Consider the following 18,572-nt stretch of genomic DNA (forward strand, 5'->3'; position numbering starts at 1 on the left):
ATTACATAATATGGTAGCAGTTTGTGATCTCAAAAAGAAGTTATGTCTCCTAATAGTCAAAATTTGCGTTAAAATACATCATTGTTTTGGATTATGATGAAATCTATTAGCAATTTCCTTGCCACCTTTGCATTTTTTTTCATTCATATCCTTTTTTGTTATGTTTGGGTTCCTGATTCCCATTCACTTGCTTTGTGCTTTGATATTATATTTTCATCAAGACTATCTTTTTACCATATTCTTTCTTGAATTCTCCTCTTCCCTTTATGGCTTATTCTTCTGGGGGTTTTTTGTTTGCTTTTTATTGATTTATTTATTTATTCCCCTTTTTTCCTTTCTTTTTTCTAATGCTAGGGTTTGAACTCAGGGCCTCATGCACATGCTCTCCCCCTAAGCCACATCCCTCTTTCCCTTTCTTTCCCTTTTTTTTTTTAACCTGGCATACCCAAAACCAGAGCAAGTAATATACATTGAACCATTTACCCATCTTCTAGCTTTAATAATTAATAACATCTTAGCAATCTTATTTCATCTATCCCTTCATCTTTGTTCTCTTCAACTATAGTAATTAGCCCCAACCAGATAGCCTGTCACTCATAAATACTTCAGTATGAATCTCTGTCTGATAAGTTTTTTTAACATAGCCACTATGCCACTATAACACCTAACAAAACTAATACTCATTCTTTGATATCATCTAATAACTAGTTTTATTTGAATATTCCTGAAGATATCTTTCAGGAATCCAAATAATAATCTAAATAAGGCCTATGCAATGTATTTATTTACTGTATCTCTTGCCTCTACCTTTCTTAATTTTTTAAAAATCAGATATAGTTCCTTTACTTATTTTCCCCCTTTCCAATTATATTATACATATCTGGCCAAGGTCTTATATAGAAAGACCAGGGTTTCCTAGCTGTGCAGATTCAGAGTTTAATCCTCTCAAAATAAACTAACCTTGCATAGTAATATATGCAGAAGCTAAGAAAAGATGCATAATCTGAGACTTCTTTTTTTTAAAAAAGTGGGCTAAAAAATATGAACGCTTTATATGTAAAAGACTTAAAAGATTAGTACAATCTCTAATATCTGTTTCTAAAAAGGTATGTGTAAAACTAAATTATATAAGGAAATTCAAATACAGTGTCTAATAATATTATATACCCTAAAAGGTACAGAGTAAAAGAAACGTGAATATTTTTGAGAATTATATTAAAATAAGGGGATTTAATTTGAAACCTGGCTTTAAAACAGCTCAAATACTTAGGAGTTAGTCACATTCCCTTAGGAAGAACTGATTTAGACTCAGCCTTCTTAGAAAATCAAAAAATGGTTCCTTGTAAGGAACAGTGCCAGAGGACCAAACTCCAACACTGAATATGGTGATCTTAGTCTAATTGCCAGCATCCATATTTAAGAACTTATCTAAATATAGAAATTCACATGGGCCAAGCTCAAGTTGGGGCTCATCCCTATCAGCTTTTTTAAACCATTACGTTATCAGGGACTGCTTTCCCTATTACACTTTGCAAGTTCCCAGACAGTAAGATAGACTGTGTATATTAGCTGTTTCCTTTCCAAGATGGATGTGATTATCTTGGAGCTACACTTTCAGTGTTAGTTGAAAGGAAGATCTAAAAGTCTCTCAATCCTAGGACTAGAGCAACAGCAGAAATAGAGTGATAGACAAGGACACATACTTTGCAACTATAAATATTACCAGCAAGAGAGACCAACATATATACATATAATATATAGAAGAGTTTAACCTTGTCAACTAAACTAAGGCCTTCCTCAGGGAGCTATATTTTCACATAAACAAAAAGCAATCTTTTTGTGACATCAAGAATTAGAAGCAGAAACAAATTAGTGTGTAGGTAGAGGAATTTTTGTTACATAGGCCAAAGAAATAAAGAGTTTGTAGCCAGCCTCACTGATTTTATAAAAGTAAAAGTTTACATGTTAATTTGCTTAGTGAAAAGCATATTATTTTTTGAAATAGTTTTTGAGATTGAAGAAATAACTTACAATAAGCTCAAGTCTTTTTTAAAAATATGTTTACACATAGTTCAAAATTTTATGTATAACAGCAATTTTTGAGACTAATGGAAAACTTGAAAAAAATGTTGAAGAGAATATAAAACTTGGTATAATTTACTATAGAGGAAAAAAATCACAAAATGGAAAACATATTTAAACTTCTCTTTCACGGATACATTATTTCAGATTTGAAATTCTAGAAGTCTGATCTGGATGTTGGACCCCTTGTTCTCAAACATGAACCTAACATAGTTGTAATCTTCAGAGTGGCAGTGCTTGATATTTATGGCAAAGAGCCTTTTCATAGAATATTACAGAAACTCTTCATAGTATGTGTTTAATAGACCAGTTTGGTTTGGCATCAGCTTGACATAAACTTTTGGTTATCCAAAGCCCTTAATTGCTTTGAAGTAAAAGCCCAGTGCTGCTCTTTTTTATTAAAATCATGTTTTTTCCTGTTGTTGTGGTCTATTTTGGAAGACTGAGTTGTGATTTTTGCATATGTTCTACATAATGCCTCATTAGCAAAAAATCTTGTATCATTTACAAGTAGCCTGAATGTCTGTGTTGTTTTTAACAAAAATCCATAATAAATTTAAACAATATAAAAATGCACATTTTCTGCTTATTAAAAAGGCTGTCTTAAATTAAATGCAAAGCAGTAACCAGTGAACATATGTACATGAACATTAAAATCAGAACGATTTTACCTTTTATTGACTTTTTCAACTCCAAAAATATTTATACTCTTACCAAATGTGAAACTTGAATGTTTGTGCAAGTTTTTTTAAGCAAATGTTAGAGTGTTTACCTTCTTAATTAAAAATCATGTAAGTTCCATAATGTCTCAGTGGAGGAAATTTAACGCATACATATTTCAGACACTCCAACTTGCCTTTTTCTCTTTGGCAGACAGCAAACTGTCAAATCTTACAACTGAGAGGCCTTTTGCAGCCATGCACTATAAGAAACAGCTTGACTTTAGGGGCTCACGCTTTCCCCTTTGCACAAAAAAAGGATTACCTCCTTGCACACTTAAGTTCTTCCTCAGCTTTTCAATTTGGAAGAGATCAAACCTATAGGAAAGTGGAAAGAATAGTAGTGTGAGCACTCACATACCTTGTACCCCTTTAGCATATCTGTGTATGGCATAGCAGCCTGTTTCTGTATTCTTCATGCTTTTGCACTAGCACTTCTTCCTCTCCTCCCCTCCTCTCTGCTCTCCTCTCTAACCCTTACCCTCCTCTCCTCTTCCTCATCGCCCACCTCCGTCCCCCTCTCTTCTTTTCTTCTCTCCCTTTCTCTCTCTCCCATTTAAGTTCATATGTTACTTCACCCTCTGTACCTTATGTATCTTCAAGGAACAAGGACATCCTCTTTTGTAACAGCTATGCAGATCATTTAACAATGAATGATGCAGTAGCATTGTCTAATACACAGTCTATATTCAAATTTCCCCTGTTGTTTCAGTAATGTCCTTTCCAACCGTTTTGTTTTGTTTTTTTTTCTTTTAGTAACATCTTTTGGTTTTGATTTAGGATCCAGTGAGGGTCGTGTGTCACATTAAATTGTCAAGTCCTTTACTTTTCCTTTATTCTACAGTGGTTCCCTACTCTTTTCCGGTACATTGACCAGTTGTTTGCAGAATGTCCCTCAATTTGGATTTGCCTGATTGCCCAGCCCTCTAATTTAGAGGGCACATCTGGTTCTCTGATGGAAGGATAACTGGGGCCAGGGATAACCTTGCAAATATTATTACACAGAGGGATGATCTGTCATTTTTTAAAAATATATTCACCAAGCTCTTACTGTTGTTTTGAATATCTTAGAATTTGTCCAGTCACAACTATTGCACCCCAATACCATTTATTTTATCCCTGTGTTTTTTATTATAAATAAAATCTAAGATTTTTCTAGAGAGCAGCTTGACATATTTTCCAACATTTTATATAAACTGCAAAAATTGTCACAATTTATAGTAAATAGTTTATCATTGCCATACACGTTTGTGGAGGGAATGTTAAAACTTAGGAACATCTTAGAAGAAAGAAGCAACTTAAAAAGAATAAGAAGGATTTAGTCCTTAAAACTACATTTGAGGGCCGGAGATTTAGCTTAGTGGTTTCGCCGCCTGCTGCACAAGTGCAAGGACCCGAGTTCGATCCCCGGTACCAAAAAAAACCAAAAACTACATTTGAATGTTGCCTCCCTCACTTAAGGACTCTAGCTAAATTCTTTACTCTGTGAACCTCAGTTAGCAACCTGAACTGTAAAATGAATATATTGAAGTGGGTGAATGGTTCTTTGCTCTGTAAACAATAGTCATTTCTATCTAAGAGAACTTGATATTTCTGAAAGATTTTGCCTACTCAATAATCTATATTTCTTAATTAATTTTTCATTTTGTATTCATGAAAAATGTAAATCATGCCAATCATTCTTTCTGATAATATGAAATAACCTGTGCTATTGCACTAGATTGGCATAATCCTTTTGTCTACTTTTGCAACTTAATTGCTGATAAATCTACATTTCCCATTGGGCTTTTTGAAATATTGACTAATAGTTCCAGATTCCCTTTTCCTATTACTGTAAATCTCTAGTTGAAATACATTAAACTTGATCCTAAACATGGTCATCTTAAGAAAATAAGCAAGGATTTGGGTTACTCCTATCCCCAACCAGTCTTTGGGAGTGACCTCTCCATTTTCATGAGTATGATTATATGCATATAGAGAGCCCAACAGGTTTGTACCCTCCATTCCTGTGAGTGGTGGCAGTAACAGAATATTGAGCACATATTTGTACTTTGACCCAGTACCACAGGAAAGCTGTGATCCTGAGGCAAATAAACATACACAAATTTTTCCCTTTGCACTATTCTAAATCAGGAAGCTCTGTTTTAACCCATAATCTCAAATCACAGTTTTGAGCAAAACCATTACCTTTCAAATAAACTCCTTGGCTATCTTTGTGAAGCTCATTCCACTCATTTTCCTGGCAGCCTTCTGTAGTCCTATTCAAAAGTAGTACCATTGCTAGTGATGTTATGTATATAACTCTAGTAAGAACTATGAATGACCTAAACTTCTTTCAAGAATCTGCCACTGTTTGAAAAAATGAAAGTTAATTTTTAACCCTGATGTTGTTTATACCTGTATCCCCCAGATTTAGTTTAACCTGAAACTGTTACTCAAAAGATCCTCTGCATTCTACCTCGTAAATATTTGACCTGAGTACTTCCCAGTATTTCATAGCCTAGCTTGTGTTTTAGAGCCTGCTCTTCTAAATGATATTAAAAACTATAATATTTTAGTCTCAAAAATCAAGAGGCCTTTTTTTAGCTTTCATAATCCTTACTGTAGCAAAGAATGAAAGGTTGGTGAGGTGGAGGAGGGGAGTTGAGTGCCTGGAGAATGAAATATATGAAACTTTCACTGAAGCAAAGATTTTTGCTGCTTAAGCTTTCATACTAGACTATACATTACATAGGTCCACTGAAAGTTTTTCCTTCTCCAGTGTATCTGAGGTTTTAAGTTTCTGGATTTATTATGGCACCCAGTAGCAAAGCTGGAGTCAAGTGTTTTCAAGGCTTCCATTAGAAATTCCTTTTTCAGAGTTTATTGCTTGACTGTTTCAAATTATATGAGAGAAACTTGGCACACAGCTTTTTGAGCTGGATTACTTTTTCAACATAAAATCTAATTTATTTCAGTTTGTTTTTAATCTAGAGATGGGCCAACAGCTCTTCTCATAGTTTGAGAAGATTTGAGTGTAATTATGAATCATACATCTGTATAAAGAAAAGAGTGAAAACAAAAAGAAACTGCAGTTTCTAGCTTAATCATTTATGGTTTTGTTTTGTTGTTTTTTTCAAAATTCTTGAAAATTTTGAGGAATTTATTTTTACACTTAATTACTGTGTTTGAGATAACTCTGCAAATCATTTCTCTATGTGTAATAGGCATGTACAGATTGGTGCACAACTATCAGAGTTCATCTGACTGTTTTTACCATGCATTGTTCTTTCTGTTCAAATTTCATCATTTTGAATATTTGGTGTTCCTATCAGAACGGAAGAAGAGAGAAAAAATATTATGTCCAGGTCACTTAAAATATTGCCTATAATAGCCCTACATCTCTTCTTCACAAGAGGCCAACCTGAGGCCTTGCTTGACAGGCATCAAAATTTATAACTGGCCACTTAAAAATGACTCTAGCTCCCTCTTTCCTGTCATCCTTCTCATATTCCTTGTCATCTTTTTGTGACATGTACTTCCCACTCTCTTTATTATTTGTACCATTATTTCCCATTTTTCATCTATGTAACAATATTGAATGATTGTCAGGTTTGAGGTGATTTCATTGTACATCTTCTTAAAAGCCAGTCCACATTCATCTCATTACTAATTTGAACTTATATGTATGTTATATATCTCTGACTATCATTTAACAAGTATCCTTTTCTTCTCATTGTTATCCTCAAAAAAAAAGATATAATAATAAATGTTACATATAAAGCCCCTCAAACTAACACTTTAAAATAATTATTAAAGACTTGCAGGTTTTTACCTTGTCCGTAAATGGGTGTATTCTGTGGCAAACCAACTTTTTAAAGTACCATATTACTATTGCTGTTTTCTAAATACTGTTTATGTTCACTGTTGGGCATCATTATTCTTGCCAATATTATAATGAATCTAAACTCCAAAGAGTTTAGGAAAATATTCCAGAAAGCATCTACCAATTAAACAACTGAAATTTTTTTGAAGTATGCTTCCTCTCTTTTGCCTTATGGAGAAATTTTAAAATTAAAATGTTTCTATGACCTTATATGGATGAATGAATTGAGATTTTAAGTATTTGTTACTAATATTAAGCAATAGTTATTTTTCAAATATATATGGTTCTTCTTGAAAGTATTAATCTGTTTTAAAACAAAATATTAGAGACATTGCCTACCATGCATAAGGTCCTAGGTTTTTAATCCCCAGCAACACCAGGGAAAAAAATCAACAACAACATAAAATATAAGGAAAGATTTTAAATTATTTGAAATGTATTCCATATTTCCATATCAATAAATGTTATTCACTTATTGAACCAAGTAGTTTGAGGGAAAATAGGTAAATTATATTTTGGCTTCTAAATATGAAAAAGATGAATGTTTTCTTTATATTTTATTTAAAATTTTCTTCATATTATAAATATATATGTATATATTGGTAAACAAAGGTAACATGGAGAGGAATAACAATAAGCATACTGTCAAATATGTACCCAGAACCGCTAGATAATGTGTTTTAGACTCATAATTATTTTAACATTGTGTTAAGACTGTACCCTGGGCAAGATCCAGACTCTTGGACTTGTTTATCTTCTGTGTGAGGACAACTAACTATCCAATGCCAAAATACAATGAACTTTCAAATATCAAAGAGGAAAATTAAGTATTTCAAGTCTTCAGCTGGTTTACAGATGTGTGAGCTTTGTAGTCCATTTTCTGGTTTCAGTAGGGCATTGTGACAATTTTTCCAATATGTGTATGCTAGATAAGGTTTGAAAGTAAAATCACTTACTTTAATACTGAAATAATTTTCTGAATTTAAAATTTTTACATTGATTTTTCTTTTAAAAATGGAGTCTAAAACCAAGCTTCATCACTTTAAAAATATTTTAAAATGTAAAACATTAAATTGAGAAACCGTTTTCTGTGAGAAAAATAAGTGCCTTTTCAAACAGGTATTCATTTAGATCTATGATTAACCTTTAACAAGATCTTCCTGTTAAATTCTATAATTTGCTTTAATCTCAGTAGGAAAAGATACAAAATAGTATTGCAGAATATAGGGTTTCTATATACCCTGTGGACATTAGCTAAAGGCACATCTGCAACATATTTAAATGCCAGCTTTGGGCATTATTGGTATAAAATGCTAAGTCACTTTTTTTGGAAATATTTTGAAAAGTTTAAACTCCAAGAGGAAACTCCAATAAATGGTAATCTTATGATACCATTTGCTTTGAGGGAGTGGTATGAAGATGAATACTTGTATTACATATTTTTCCTTTAGGGAAAAGTAGCATGATAGTACTTCTTCAAATAAATGTCAAGTGTGGTGGTAGAACCATAGCTGTGCTAAAAACTGATCTTTCAGGACACTCTAAAATGATTTATTATCAGTTGTTGTACAGGTGATATCGTCATCAAGTTTAGGGCTTCCTTTCAAATTCTAAGAGTTTGTTTATGTGAGCTCACAAATGTTTATTGGTTCAGTTTTAAATAATCTAAAAACCTTGATGACTGATATGCAAATGTATAAATATTTCCTAAGCAACATGAATTGAAAAAGTCTGATTCAAATCTTTTTTTTTCTTTTAACACTTTTATTCTTTTTCTTAAATTTTGAAGATCAAATATTCGAGACAATGTAGAAATGATTAAGCTTCATAAACAACTCGTGGAAAAAAGCAATGCTCTTTCAGTAATGGAAGGAAAATTTATTCAGCTTCAAGAGGTACTCTGATATTCTGTTATGACACTTAGATGATGCAAAGTATTCAAAAATATTGTCCTAGTTGTATTTTGAAGTAGAATGGTCATCATAACACTAAAAAGTTATTTTGAAAGCTGGCTCTTTAAAATTCTCAAACGTGTGTAATTTCTCTGCATATATTGTTATTAATAACTTTATTACTAAAGAAATAATTAACTTCTTAGACTATATAAATGTGTCTTAAAATAATAAACATTTTGTCATAAACCATCTCATGCCATGAATTTTATTTTTAACTCCTTTCTCTGAGTCATTATGGCCTCATAGCACTGAAGAATTTACTATATTTCCATACATCTTCAACTGTAAGAATTTATAAAATGTTAGAACTAGGCCAGAATTATGAATTGGTCAGTACTTATGCTGTGAAATCTTTCTTTGATATGGATTTGGTTTGCTTTTGTTGATCACCACCATTATCAGAAAATATGTGAATACCAGTGATGTCTGCTTTTAAACCTTAACAATTCAGTTTAACAGTACTTAGGATTCTTCATGCCCATAGTTGTTTTAACAATGACGGTGGTTCCACGAGAATGTGCCATCAAAACGTTCCTGTTTATTGGCACTGCATAATTAACATAGGTTCTGGAATTAATGAACTCCAAAACATTCCAGATGAGCAGAATTTATATTAACCAGTACCTTCTTTGAAGTACTGAGACAAAAAAAGCAGTTAATTGATGTAAAGCATAGGGTCATCTGAAGCCCAAATTCACTACTGAATTAAATAGTTAAATATTTTCATCCATACTCTGGTTAGTGTTTTCCATCCTTTAGGAGCCTCCTTAAATGCAAACTAATAACTACCTTCCCTGGCACACAGTTTGGATGGGAGGAGACTAATTAGCAAGGGGGAATGACAGCACTGTCTGAAGATAGATAGGGGAAATTAAAAATACATGGAGTTAAAAGCAATTTCTAAAATGAGGAATTAAGAAAGTAATTGAAAAATGATTTTACATTCTCTTCTCTCTTCGACTATTTTGATTTCCATTCAACAGTGACCCCAGGTATTTGTTTAAATACCAGCAGTAACAAGTGTCTGTTATAGTACAGGTCTCTCTTGGGAAATGACTTAAAGATTTGACAGGTTAAGGCCAATAGCCTCAATGAAGTGGGAAGCCCAGAGAAAACAGGCTAATAATAATGTTTTCTAATAATACCAAGATTGAAAATTAACATGAGGTGGCCCAATAATCATGTTTCTTTCAAATAATCTAAGAAAAATTTTATTAGACTTAAGTGGCTTTAATTAGAAAGTGGGGCATTACATGTTATGATATGTTCTCTGTGAAAAAACTTGAATATAATTATCTTTATTTATAAAAGAGTTGTGTGGCATTTGAATTTATAAAACTGAACAAAGTATGTTCATAAATAGAATATTTTTTAAAAACTTAAGAAGAGTTAACAATTTTACTGAATTGCAAATTTTAATTTAATTGTATTAAACTAACTACCCCCGTCTGTTTATATGGTGTGGTGGCAAATCCTTTCAATTTGAATGTCCGTGGTCAGCATTTTTAGACAGCGTGTCCAACCACTGTAACCATAGTAAAAAGAAAAAATTTCATTGGTAATACCAATTTACTTACTGGTTACTATCAACAAGTCAAAAACTAGGAGTAAGTAAAGGACAAGAAGAGCTTGCCTCACTTGTATGACTTTGTACTGAGATAACCCTTTATTTTCTTCCTCATGTTACACTTAGGTTAAGAGGATCTCCTAATCGTTTATGATGTGGAGAATAAGCTGTACAATGTCAATTTCAGGAGTAAATTCATTCAAACAATTGTAATAATTTATTCAAAGCACAATGCAAAAATGTTTAAAAAAGTTTTTTTTTTTGATCTTTAGAAACAAAGAACTCTCAGGATCAGCCATGATGCTTTGATGGCAAATGGAGATGAACTAAATATGCAACTTAAAGAGCAACGTTTAAAATGCTGCAGTCTTGAGAAACAATTACATTCCATGACATTTTCTGAAAGAAGAATAGAAGAGGTAAGCTCCCAAAGAGTTTAGAAATCTGTTACATTAAAACTTCTCTGTAACTGTGCTTGCTTCTGCAGCACATATACTAAAACTTCTCTGTAGCTGTTTTTGAAAAAGTAAAACAGAGACATTTCAAACACTGTATTTATTTTTAAACTCTAAGCTACATACAGGGTATTTTGAGCCCAGCAAAGCATAGTATATAATAACAGTAAATGAATGGCAAATCAGTGTTCAACAACACTTGCAAATGTGCTGAGATCCACTGTTTACGTAACGGATTAAAGATCCTTGAGTTAAATGAAAACATAACATCTGATGCCAGATTACTTGTGGAACTTAACTTTCTCAACTTTGACAGTTTGTTAGTCATTTGAGATACCAAAACAAAATTATAGGAATATATCTGCAATATGAGCAATTTTGTGAAATTACCACTTTTTTCCCCATGAAGATGTTTGAAAACTTGTCTATTATTGTTGCTGCTTACATCTCCAACTAGTATAATCTTTTTCTGTAGTCTCTTAAACTTGTTCCTAAGGAGAACAGATATGAAAGAAATGCTTACATTTGATTTAGACCTTCGTAGAATCTTTTACTATCATCAAAAAAGAATTTTGAGGGGGCCGGGGATTTAGCTCAGTGGTTTCATCGCCTGCTGGGCAAGTGCAAGGATCCGAGTTCGATCCCTGGTACCAAAAAAAAAAAAAAAAAGAATTTTGAGAATGGAGGTGAATTGTAAGAGGACTCTGATCCATGGAGGAAAGTTGTGACTATAGAATATACTTACAAATAAAACTTTAAATACTAAAATGCAAAAATACATATTTTAGTCATAAGGATATACTTATTCAAGTTTATTTTTGAAAATATTCATTGGTTTAAAACTAGGTATTTAATTTTGTTTAGTCAGAAGATGTGCTAATGGCTATTTGCAAATTCCAAATAATACAACAAATTGTGTCTTCAAAGCAAATAGTGATTGACAAAATTTATTTAAACCCTGAACTTAAGGCAAAGTTAATCCTTTTCTTTTTTATGGGCCAATTTGGAAGTTAATACAAAATGAATATAATGATGGAATTCATCATCGTAGAAAGTAAAAAATGCTATGGTTCCCAGGACTTAACAGCAAGCTCTTAACACATTCTTTATTGAGTACTGCCACATGTTGTCATAAAGCAGTGCCTATGTCACTACAAAATTAAAACAGGAATATTAATTTCATGTTTACTTAACAACTTGGAAAAAATCAATGCTGAATTAAATACAGACAATATAAGTGGTCTAGTTAGCAGCTGCAGTTTAGAAATCAAGGCTGAAACATTTTATCTTCCTCTCATATGGTATTTTTACTCCATGTAGTTTTATATCACAATTACCTAATGTGTACTTTCTTTTCACTTTAGCTTCAAGATAGAATTAATGATTTAGAAAAGGAACGGGAACTTTTAAAGGAAAACTATGATAAACTTTATAACAGGTAAATCATGATTCCATGGTTTTGATTCTCTTGTTTGAGCTCTTTTATATCAAAGCATTTGTTGTCATAATATATAATACTGATTAAAGAATTAGCAACAGTGGATAGCAAAAATATATTTACAAAAGAAAAATAAGTTTTTTAAAGACCTGTAAAAGATAGGTTTTTTAAAGACCTTTAAAAAATAAGTTTTTTAACTTACCATTACTCAATAATAGTCTGTAACTACTCAGAAAACCATGCTGTTTGTTACCAGTAACAAGCACTGTCATTTGTTGAACACATTCAGTTTTACAAATTCCTCATAACACCTTGGAATATAGGTATTATAAATGCCCAGTTTATAGACAAACCAGAACTAAGTAACTGAGAGGTATTTCATACTCTTAAAGATATGAAGTAATAGAGCTTGTATTTGAACCTCTGTTGGTCTCTCCACTGGGCTGTTCAGCTTATTAGCTGACAGTGACTGTGATGGCAGAAATAAAGGTGGGGTGTTTACTTAACAACTATCATTTTTCCTTAAAAGACAAACATAGGCATATAACAAACATAGGCTCAAGATAAATTTTAAAAGACTGCATCAATTTTCTTAATCTGCTTCATAATTATGGTATTTTAGAAATTACCCTTCTGGTAATGTTAGAAACAAAATTCTCCTCCATACCTAAGTTGAATGACATACATATTTCTCTGTGTGTATGTAATTTTTAAAGTCTTTCTAATTTATACCGATAAATCATAAATACAGGTTTATGTGAAAGTAAATTTAATATATATTTAAAACTGTATATTCAACAGTTTCTATTAATCATTTATAGAAATCTTAGAAAACAGTCATCTGAACTGCAAAGACATCTTTAACTTTTTAGCTGTGTTTCATGTTTTATAAATTAAATTTACATTTTAAAAATTATACCTAGAGAATATGCAGATAGACTTTTATTTTGGTTTACTTTGAAAAGTTACTTAAATTAATGTTAGGCATTATTCCAGTGGTTTGCATCACTCATCTCATTTACCTACTAATGTTGCCTCAGACAGTGGCTCAGTATATTAAGGGTTACCAATAATAGAACATCAGTTAAAATAATACTCAGGGCCCTCCAGCCAAGGGTGTGCTGGCTAAAAAGCTTTATGTGGGATTTGCTGTGACCTCCTTCCAGATCTTTTGGCCCCAGGGTTTTATTCCAGTCTCTTTTTCATCATCTCTGATTAATTTTACCTAATGAATTTATTATGCCTTCTGTTTTATATTTCATCTCTATAGAATAATGCATAGGTTTATATCAGTATATATCTAGATATGCAGTAATTATGTTTGAAAATGTTATTATACAGTTTGCACAACTTTATTAAATGGCGGTAAAGACAATATTATCCTCTGTTTTATAAATGAGAGAATTAAGATTCCAGAAAAATGAAGTGACTTGTGTAGCCACACAGCATTGTGAGACTGAACTATAGGATTGAAACACAATTCTTTTGACACTAGAATTTGAATTTTTTCCACTATGTTTCACTCTAATTGTAATTGCATTGGAAAATTGTTTATGTGAAAGGGAAACATTCATGAAGTAATGGAACTTTCATACATTCAGAAATTCTCACTGATTTACATTTATCTTAAGCAACTTAAAATTTCAAATAACTTGACATGTTCTAGATAGAAGAAAATAAATGCCATTTGGCCATTACTTATAGATTTTCTACTCTTCTTCAATCTGAGAATTAACTGAGCATACTTTCTTGGAATAAAAGCCATCAAACTTAGCTGGGAATAATCCAAAAATGGAATTTTGACAGGCATATTTTTCTCATATTTACTTAACCACCATAAAACTTTACCTTTCCATATTAGAAAATGATCTAAGAATGTAAATCTGGCTTTGAAGGGTTTTTTTAAATGTTTTATGCTTAAGCTACATTTTTTTCCTGTCACACTAAAAACAGACTTCATTATGCTACTTACACTTGAGTTTTATATGAGGTATATGGAAATAAATATGTGTAATGAGTGTCAAAACATTTAATGTCAAAAATATTGTCACACTCAAAACCCAACAAATACATGTATATAGTAAATAGAACTACAAAATTCTCGAATGATTTTTTAAAAATATTCTCACAAGTATAGTTGGAAAAAGTACAAAAGTCAACACCATCTCTAAGATTTTTTACAGCTCCTTTGTTTCAGTGCACTGTTATTCATCATTATGAACAACTTATGTTCATCAAAAACTACATATATTCCTTGCTTTGTTAATCATAATGATAGCATGCTTTTAAGAGGAGAGCATTTATTTGCTATTCAAACTTGGCTAGTTTTCAGGAGAAAAATATGATTCACAGACTGCATTCTCATCTTCCTTTCTCAAATGAAATGTTGAATGTGTTTATTACTTGACATATGACATATTAGAGAATCATGTGGTAAGATAAAACCCTCTTGTTAGTATTTGGTATGAGTCTTTTTTAATATGTTAAAACATTTTTGATACAATGCCAAGAAATAAGAACTTTAAGAAATGTTTGATTTAAAAGTTCAGAATAAATTTTTGTCAATTAAATCTTCGTATTTGGTCAGAGAGAAATTCTGTACAATAATATGGTAAAGCTGGTTCCATTTTTGAAGTTTTATAGTTTTGGGGCCATGTGACTAGTGAATGCAATGATCCTTCGACTGTAATGTATGCAAATAACCTAGAAAACTTACTGAAATATAAATTTCACCACACCAGCAGAGCCTCTGCACATATGCATTGCACACACACACACACACACACACACACACACACACACACACTCCACCACTACCACTACCCAATTCCAGTTTGGTCAATTTGAAGTTAGGTCCAGAGAATTTGTTGGTGATTTTAAGGCACTAACTTCTTGAGAGACAGTGATCTAATGCCTGTTTTTAACGTTTTCATGTATTTCATGACAGTAACCTTTTTAAGAATTGGATGGATCAAGTTTCTATGTTGTGATACATAGTTATCCAATATTCAAAATTTAAAAGAGCACTGCTGACCACCCACAGACTTTCTGAGCTCTGTTTCTGTAAAGCAAACACCTGTCCCTTGCAATCTTCCTATCTAAAGTACGTATGGATTTTTTATAGATGATTCAGAATTTATTCTTCCTCATCTCTCACATTAGGATTCCCTTGAGTGTTAGAATAAATGGAATTTCTTATCAGAAAAAAAAAGACCTGAGGTAGAGAGGAATTCTTTGGCTTCTATTTTGATCTTATCATGCTTTTGATCAAGAGTGTTTGTTAACAGTATGCTGAGACCCTTGGCTGCCTGTGGACATACCAGTGACCACAGGCACCAAGGGCATTCCACTACAGACTGACATTTTCTCACTTTTGCAACATAAGGTGACAGTAAAATGGGCACAGAGACTTAACTATCATCCTCCTTCAGTCATCACTATTGGCAATATACGAAAACATTTTCCTGAATAAGAGGTTCTCAAAGACTGTTCTCATATGCAGATTTAATCATGTATATAGCTCTTACAAAGAAAATGGAGCCAGATGTGGTTCACCATTTATAGTTACACAGATGGCTCCAAGCATAGAGGAATACAGTAAATTCAAAAGGAATTCCTCATGAAACTCCACTGGAATGTAATCCTAAATTTAGAGGGAAGATAGCGGTGCACTAAATTCAGATTGACTTATGCTGATTTACACTAGTATTTTGTGGGTTTGGAAAAACCAGGCTGCTAAATTGTTCTTAATTTAAACACATACAGCTTCTGATGTTTCTGCCAGATTAGCTGTCGGTGATCTTTTTGCTGGTACTAATGCTATTGGAACACTACTGTTTCTCATTTTTGGCATCCGATATAATGTATACTGCCTGTTTCATCATGCTAATTTTTTTCTGGGTGGTACATGTTTTCAATAATACAGGACACACATACCTACACACATATATACACATATATTTACTCACATTTGTATATATGTATGTTTGGTGTATATAATTTGGCCCAACACAGAAACTGTATTTGTTTTTTATTTTAAAATGAACTTGTAAGGGGATTAGTATTTAAATATGTATTTCATTTGGATTTCACTTAAGTCTAGGTAAATTGTACTTTTGATAAAATTAACTTAAAATATTGGTATATCAGATCCATGCATTTTTTAAGGTTCCATATGTGAAATGAGAACATCGATAGGAGAAACAGATGTCATATTTAGAGGAGCTTCTAGAATTCCACTTATTTTCAAGGTTATATTATTTTAAATGCAATAAAAATATTCAAAATGTGAAATAAATGCACAGCTATGCCTCCCAGAAAAGTATCTCTTTTGGAATAAAACCTCAAGATTAGCTGAGAGCAACATTAAGGACAATTTTCAATGATGTGTTTTTCTTCCATTTATTTCATTATCAGCACAAAACCTGGTGTTATAAATTTTTGTTTTAATTCCTGGGTTTAAGCAGATGGGTCAAAGCTGCTGATGATTATTCAGCCATATCAAGCTTCACAGATAATGGTTTTCTGCTGAAATGCAGATCAAGATCAGTTTTTCCAAAACCTGGCTATCACCTGGGGAGCTTTATGAAAATATGAATCCTTGGGCCCTAGGACCTCCATTTTTAAATCTCCCTAAGTGTCAGGACCACTGATGAAGCACCATTGTTTAGATCAGCACTCAGGAAGCAGTAAATAAACAAATGTTTATTGTATACCTTCTGTGTACCATTCAGATATGTTTTATCTGGTTCTTATAATATGCTAGGCCTTGATTATTAGCAAATTTTAACAAAAATTGAAACTACTGCACTTTTACTGAGGAATAGTAATTCTATCTGCATCATTCTTATTAGGCACAGGGCATTCATTTTCATCCCAGTCATGTGCTACAAGTAAAATTATTTGTCCTGAGCTTATTGCTTTTGGATTTTTAGGACAAAAGTGCATTATCACTACTTTTTAATCAGTATCAGAATTGCTGTCCTGTGGTTCAGTATGCTATAATTTTGTGGCCAGTATTCTGTGAATATGTTATTATCACAGACTCTAAAAATTTCACAGAATTACAGATCAGGTGGAAAGACCATTTTCTCAGTCTTAAGAGGGTTTGTAAATGGGAGAGAATGGTTTTATCCAATGTCAGTTGCTGAGGTTTGGAATTGTGGATTTCTCTGGAGTATGTACAGTATCTGAATTCCTTTACTAGTCCCACAAAAGTTACACACTGCCAACTTTTCTGACTTTAGAGCTCTAAATTAAGGCCAGTTCCTTTGCTCATCCCACAAACTCTTTCATGTTCCCTAACCGCAGCCTGAGAAAGGCGCCTCGGTTTCAACAGCAGCAGACCAGCATATGTTTACTTAATTCCTAAGACATGATGACAGTGGTCTCTGCCACTAAAAGCTTTTCTCTTTATTATTTTCGGTTGAAGCTGATTTCCAAGCTTTCTTTGCCTGTCACGTGTGTTTTGCAGTGCCTTCAGTGCTGCCCATGAAGAGCAATGGATGTTAAAGGAACAGCAGCTGAAAGTGCACATTGCTCAGCTCGAGACTGCCTTAAAATCTGATTTAACAGACAAAACTGAAATCCTTGACAGATTAAAAACTGAAAGAGGTACATATAATGCAACTATTTATCATTTCATACATCTGATGTTTATTCTATGAATCAGTTAGTACTTGTGGTGCCTGCTGTTTGCCAGTTACCTTGCCATGTACCAGGGACCCACTTCCAGGGATTTATCATGTGCTCAAAATTTCCCTTACTAAGCAAAAAAAGGAGTGGCGGGGAGGGAGTCTCTCTCAGATTTACTTTTATTCAAGTTGTCCTAAATTTGTTTAATTTTCCTGAATTCTGAGCCTTTCTTTATTCAACAGTCAACAAATGTTTATTGAACACCAGTATGTTGTAGGCAGTGTTCTAAGTAATGGGACTACAGCAATGAATAGAAAAAGGTATTTGCCCTCATAAAACAAAATTAACAGAAAGAAACTGATAGTAATTAAATAAGTATGGAATATGCCAGGTGGTGGCAAATGCAATGGGGGAAAAAAAGCAGTGTAACTAAGATGACAGAGTGGTAGGAACTGCTTGCTGTTTCTGATAGGTTGGACAAGGAAGACTTCTCTGTGAGATGTCTACTTCTGTTCTGTGATCATGAACTTAAATACTAGGAAACTTTGTGAAAACACCCCTGCCAAAATAATAGTCATCAGTAGGTATCATGTTATGAGTTACAGAGCTCACCCTTCTTGTCTCATAAAAATAAAATGATTATAATTAAACACATCTGAACATATCTTTAAAGATATCTGCACATACATATACAGTACAGTATTTGGTTGAAGTCTTGTATCTGTTTGCTCAAGCACTAGATAAACCAAGTACTGTGATGATAAAGTTGCTTCTTTGAAATATTGACAATTCAGTTGCATGAGAATGTTTAAAAGTTTAATATAGACTCAGTTTAAAAATTGTATTTGTAGCCAGAA

General features: G+C 32.7%; 1 protein-coding gene across 11 annotated transcripts in view; it reads left to right on the forward strand.

Moving 5' to 3' along the window:
- Rpgrip1l (RPGRIP1 like) overlaps positions 1–18,572 on the forward strand; it is a 91,362-nt gene that overhangs the window by 13,791 nt on the left and 58,999 nt on the right. For 9 of the 11 annotated variants that reach the window (XM_087186042.1, XM_087186084.1, XM_087186004.1 and 6 more), the window contains exons 7-10: positions 8,456–8,561; positions 10,461–10,607; positions 12,008–12,081; positions 17,555–17,694. In XM_087186042.1, coding sequence (XP_087042168.1) covers positions 8,456–8,561; positions 10,461–10,607; positions 12,008–12,081; positions 17,555–17,694 — 467 coding nt within the window. The remainder of the gene's footprint in view (positions 1–8,455; positions 8,562–10,460; positions 10,608–12,007; positions 12,082–17,554; positions 17,695–18,572) is intronic. The other 2 variants (XR_015440891.1, XM_087186142.1) reach the window with 1 other exon arrangement.

This window comes from Heterocephalus glaber, unplaced genomic scaffold, assembly GCF_053883595.1.
Source record: "Heterocephalus glaber isolate CG9 unplaced genomic scaffold, H.glaber_assembly_v1.0 deba00000071, whole genome shotgun sequence".
Taxonomy (NCBI): Eukaryota; Metazoa; Chordata; class Mammalia; order Rodentia; family Bathyergidae; genus Heterocephalus; species Heterocephalus glaber.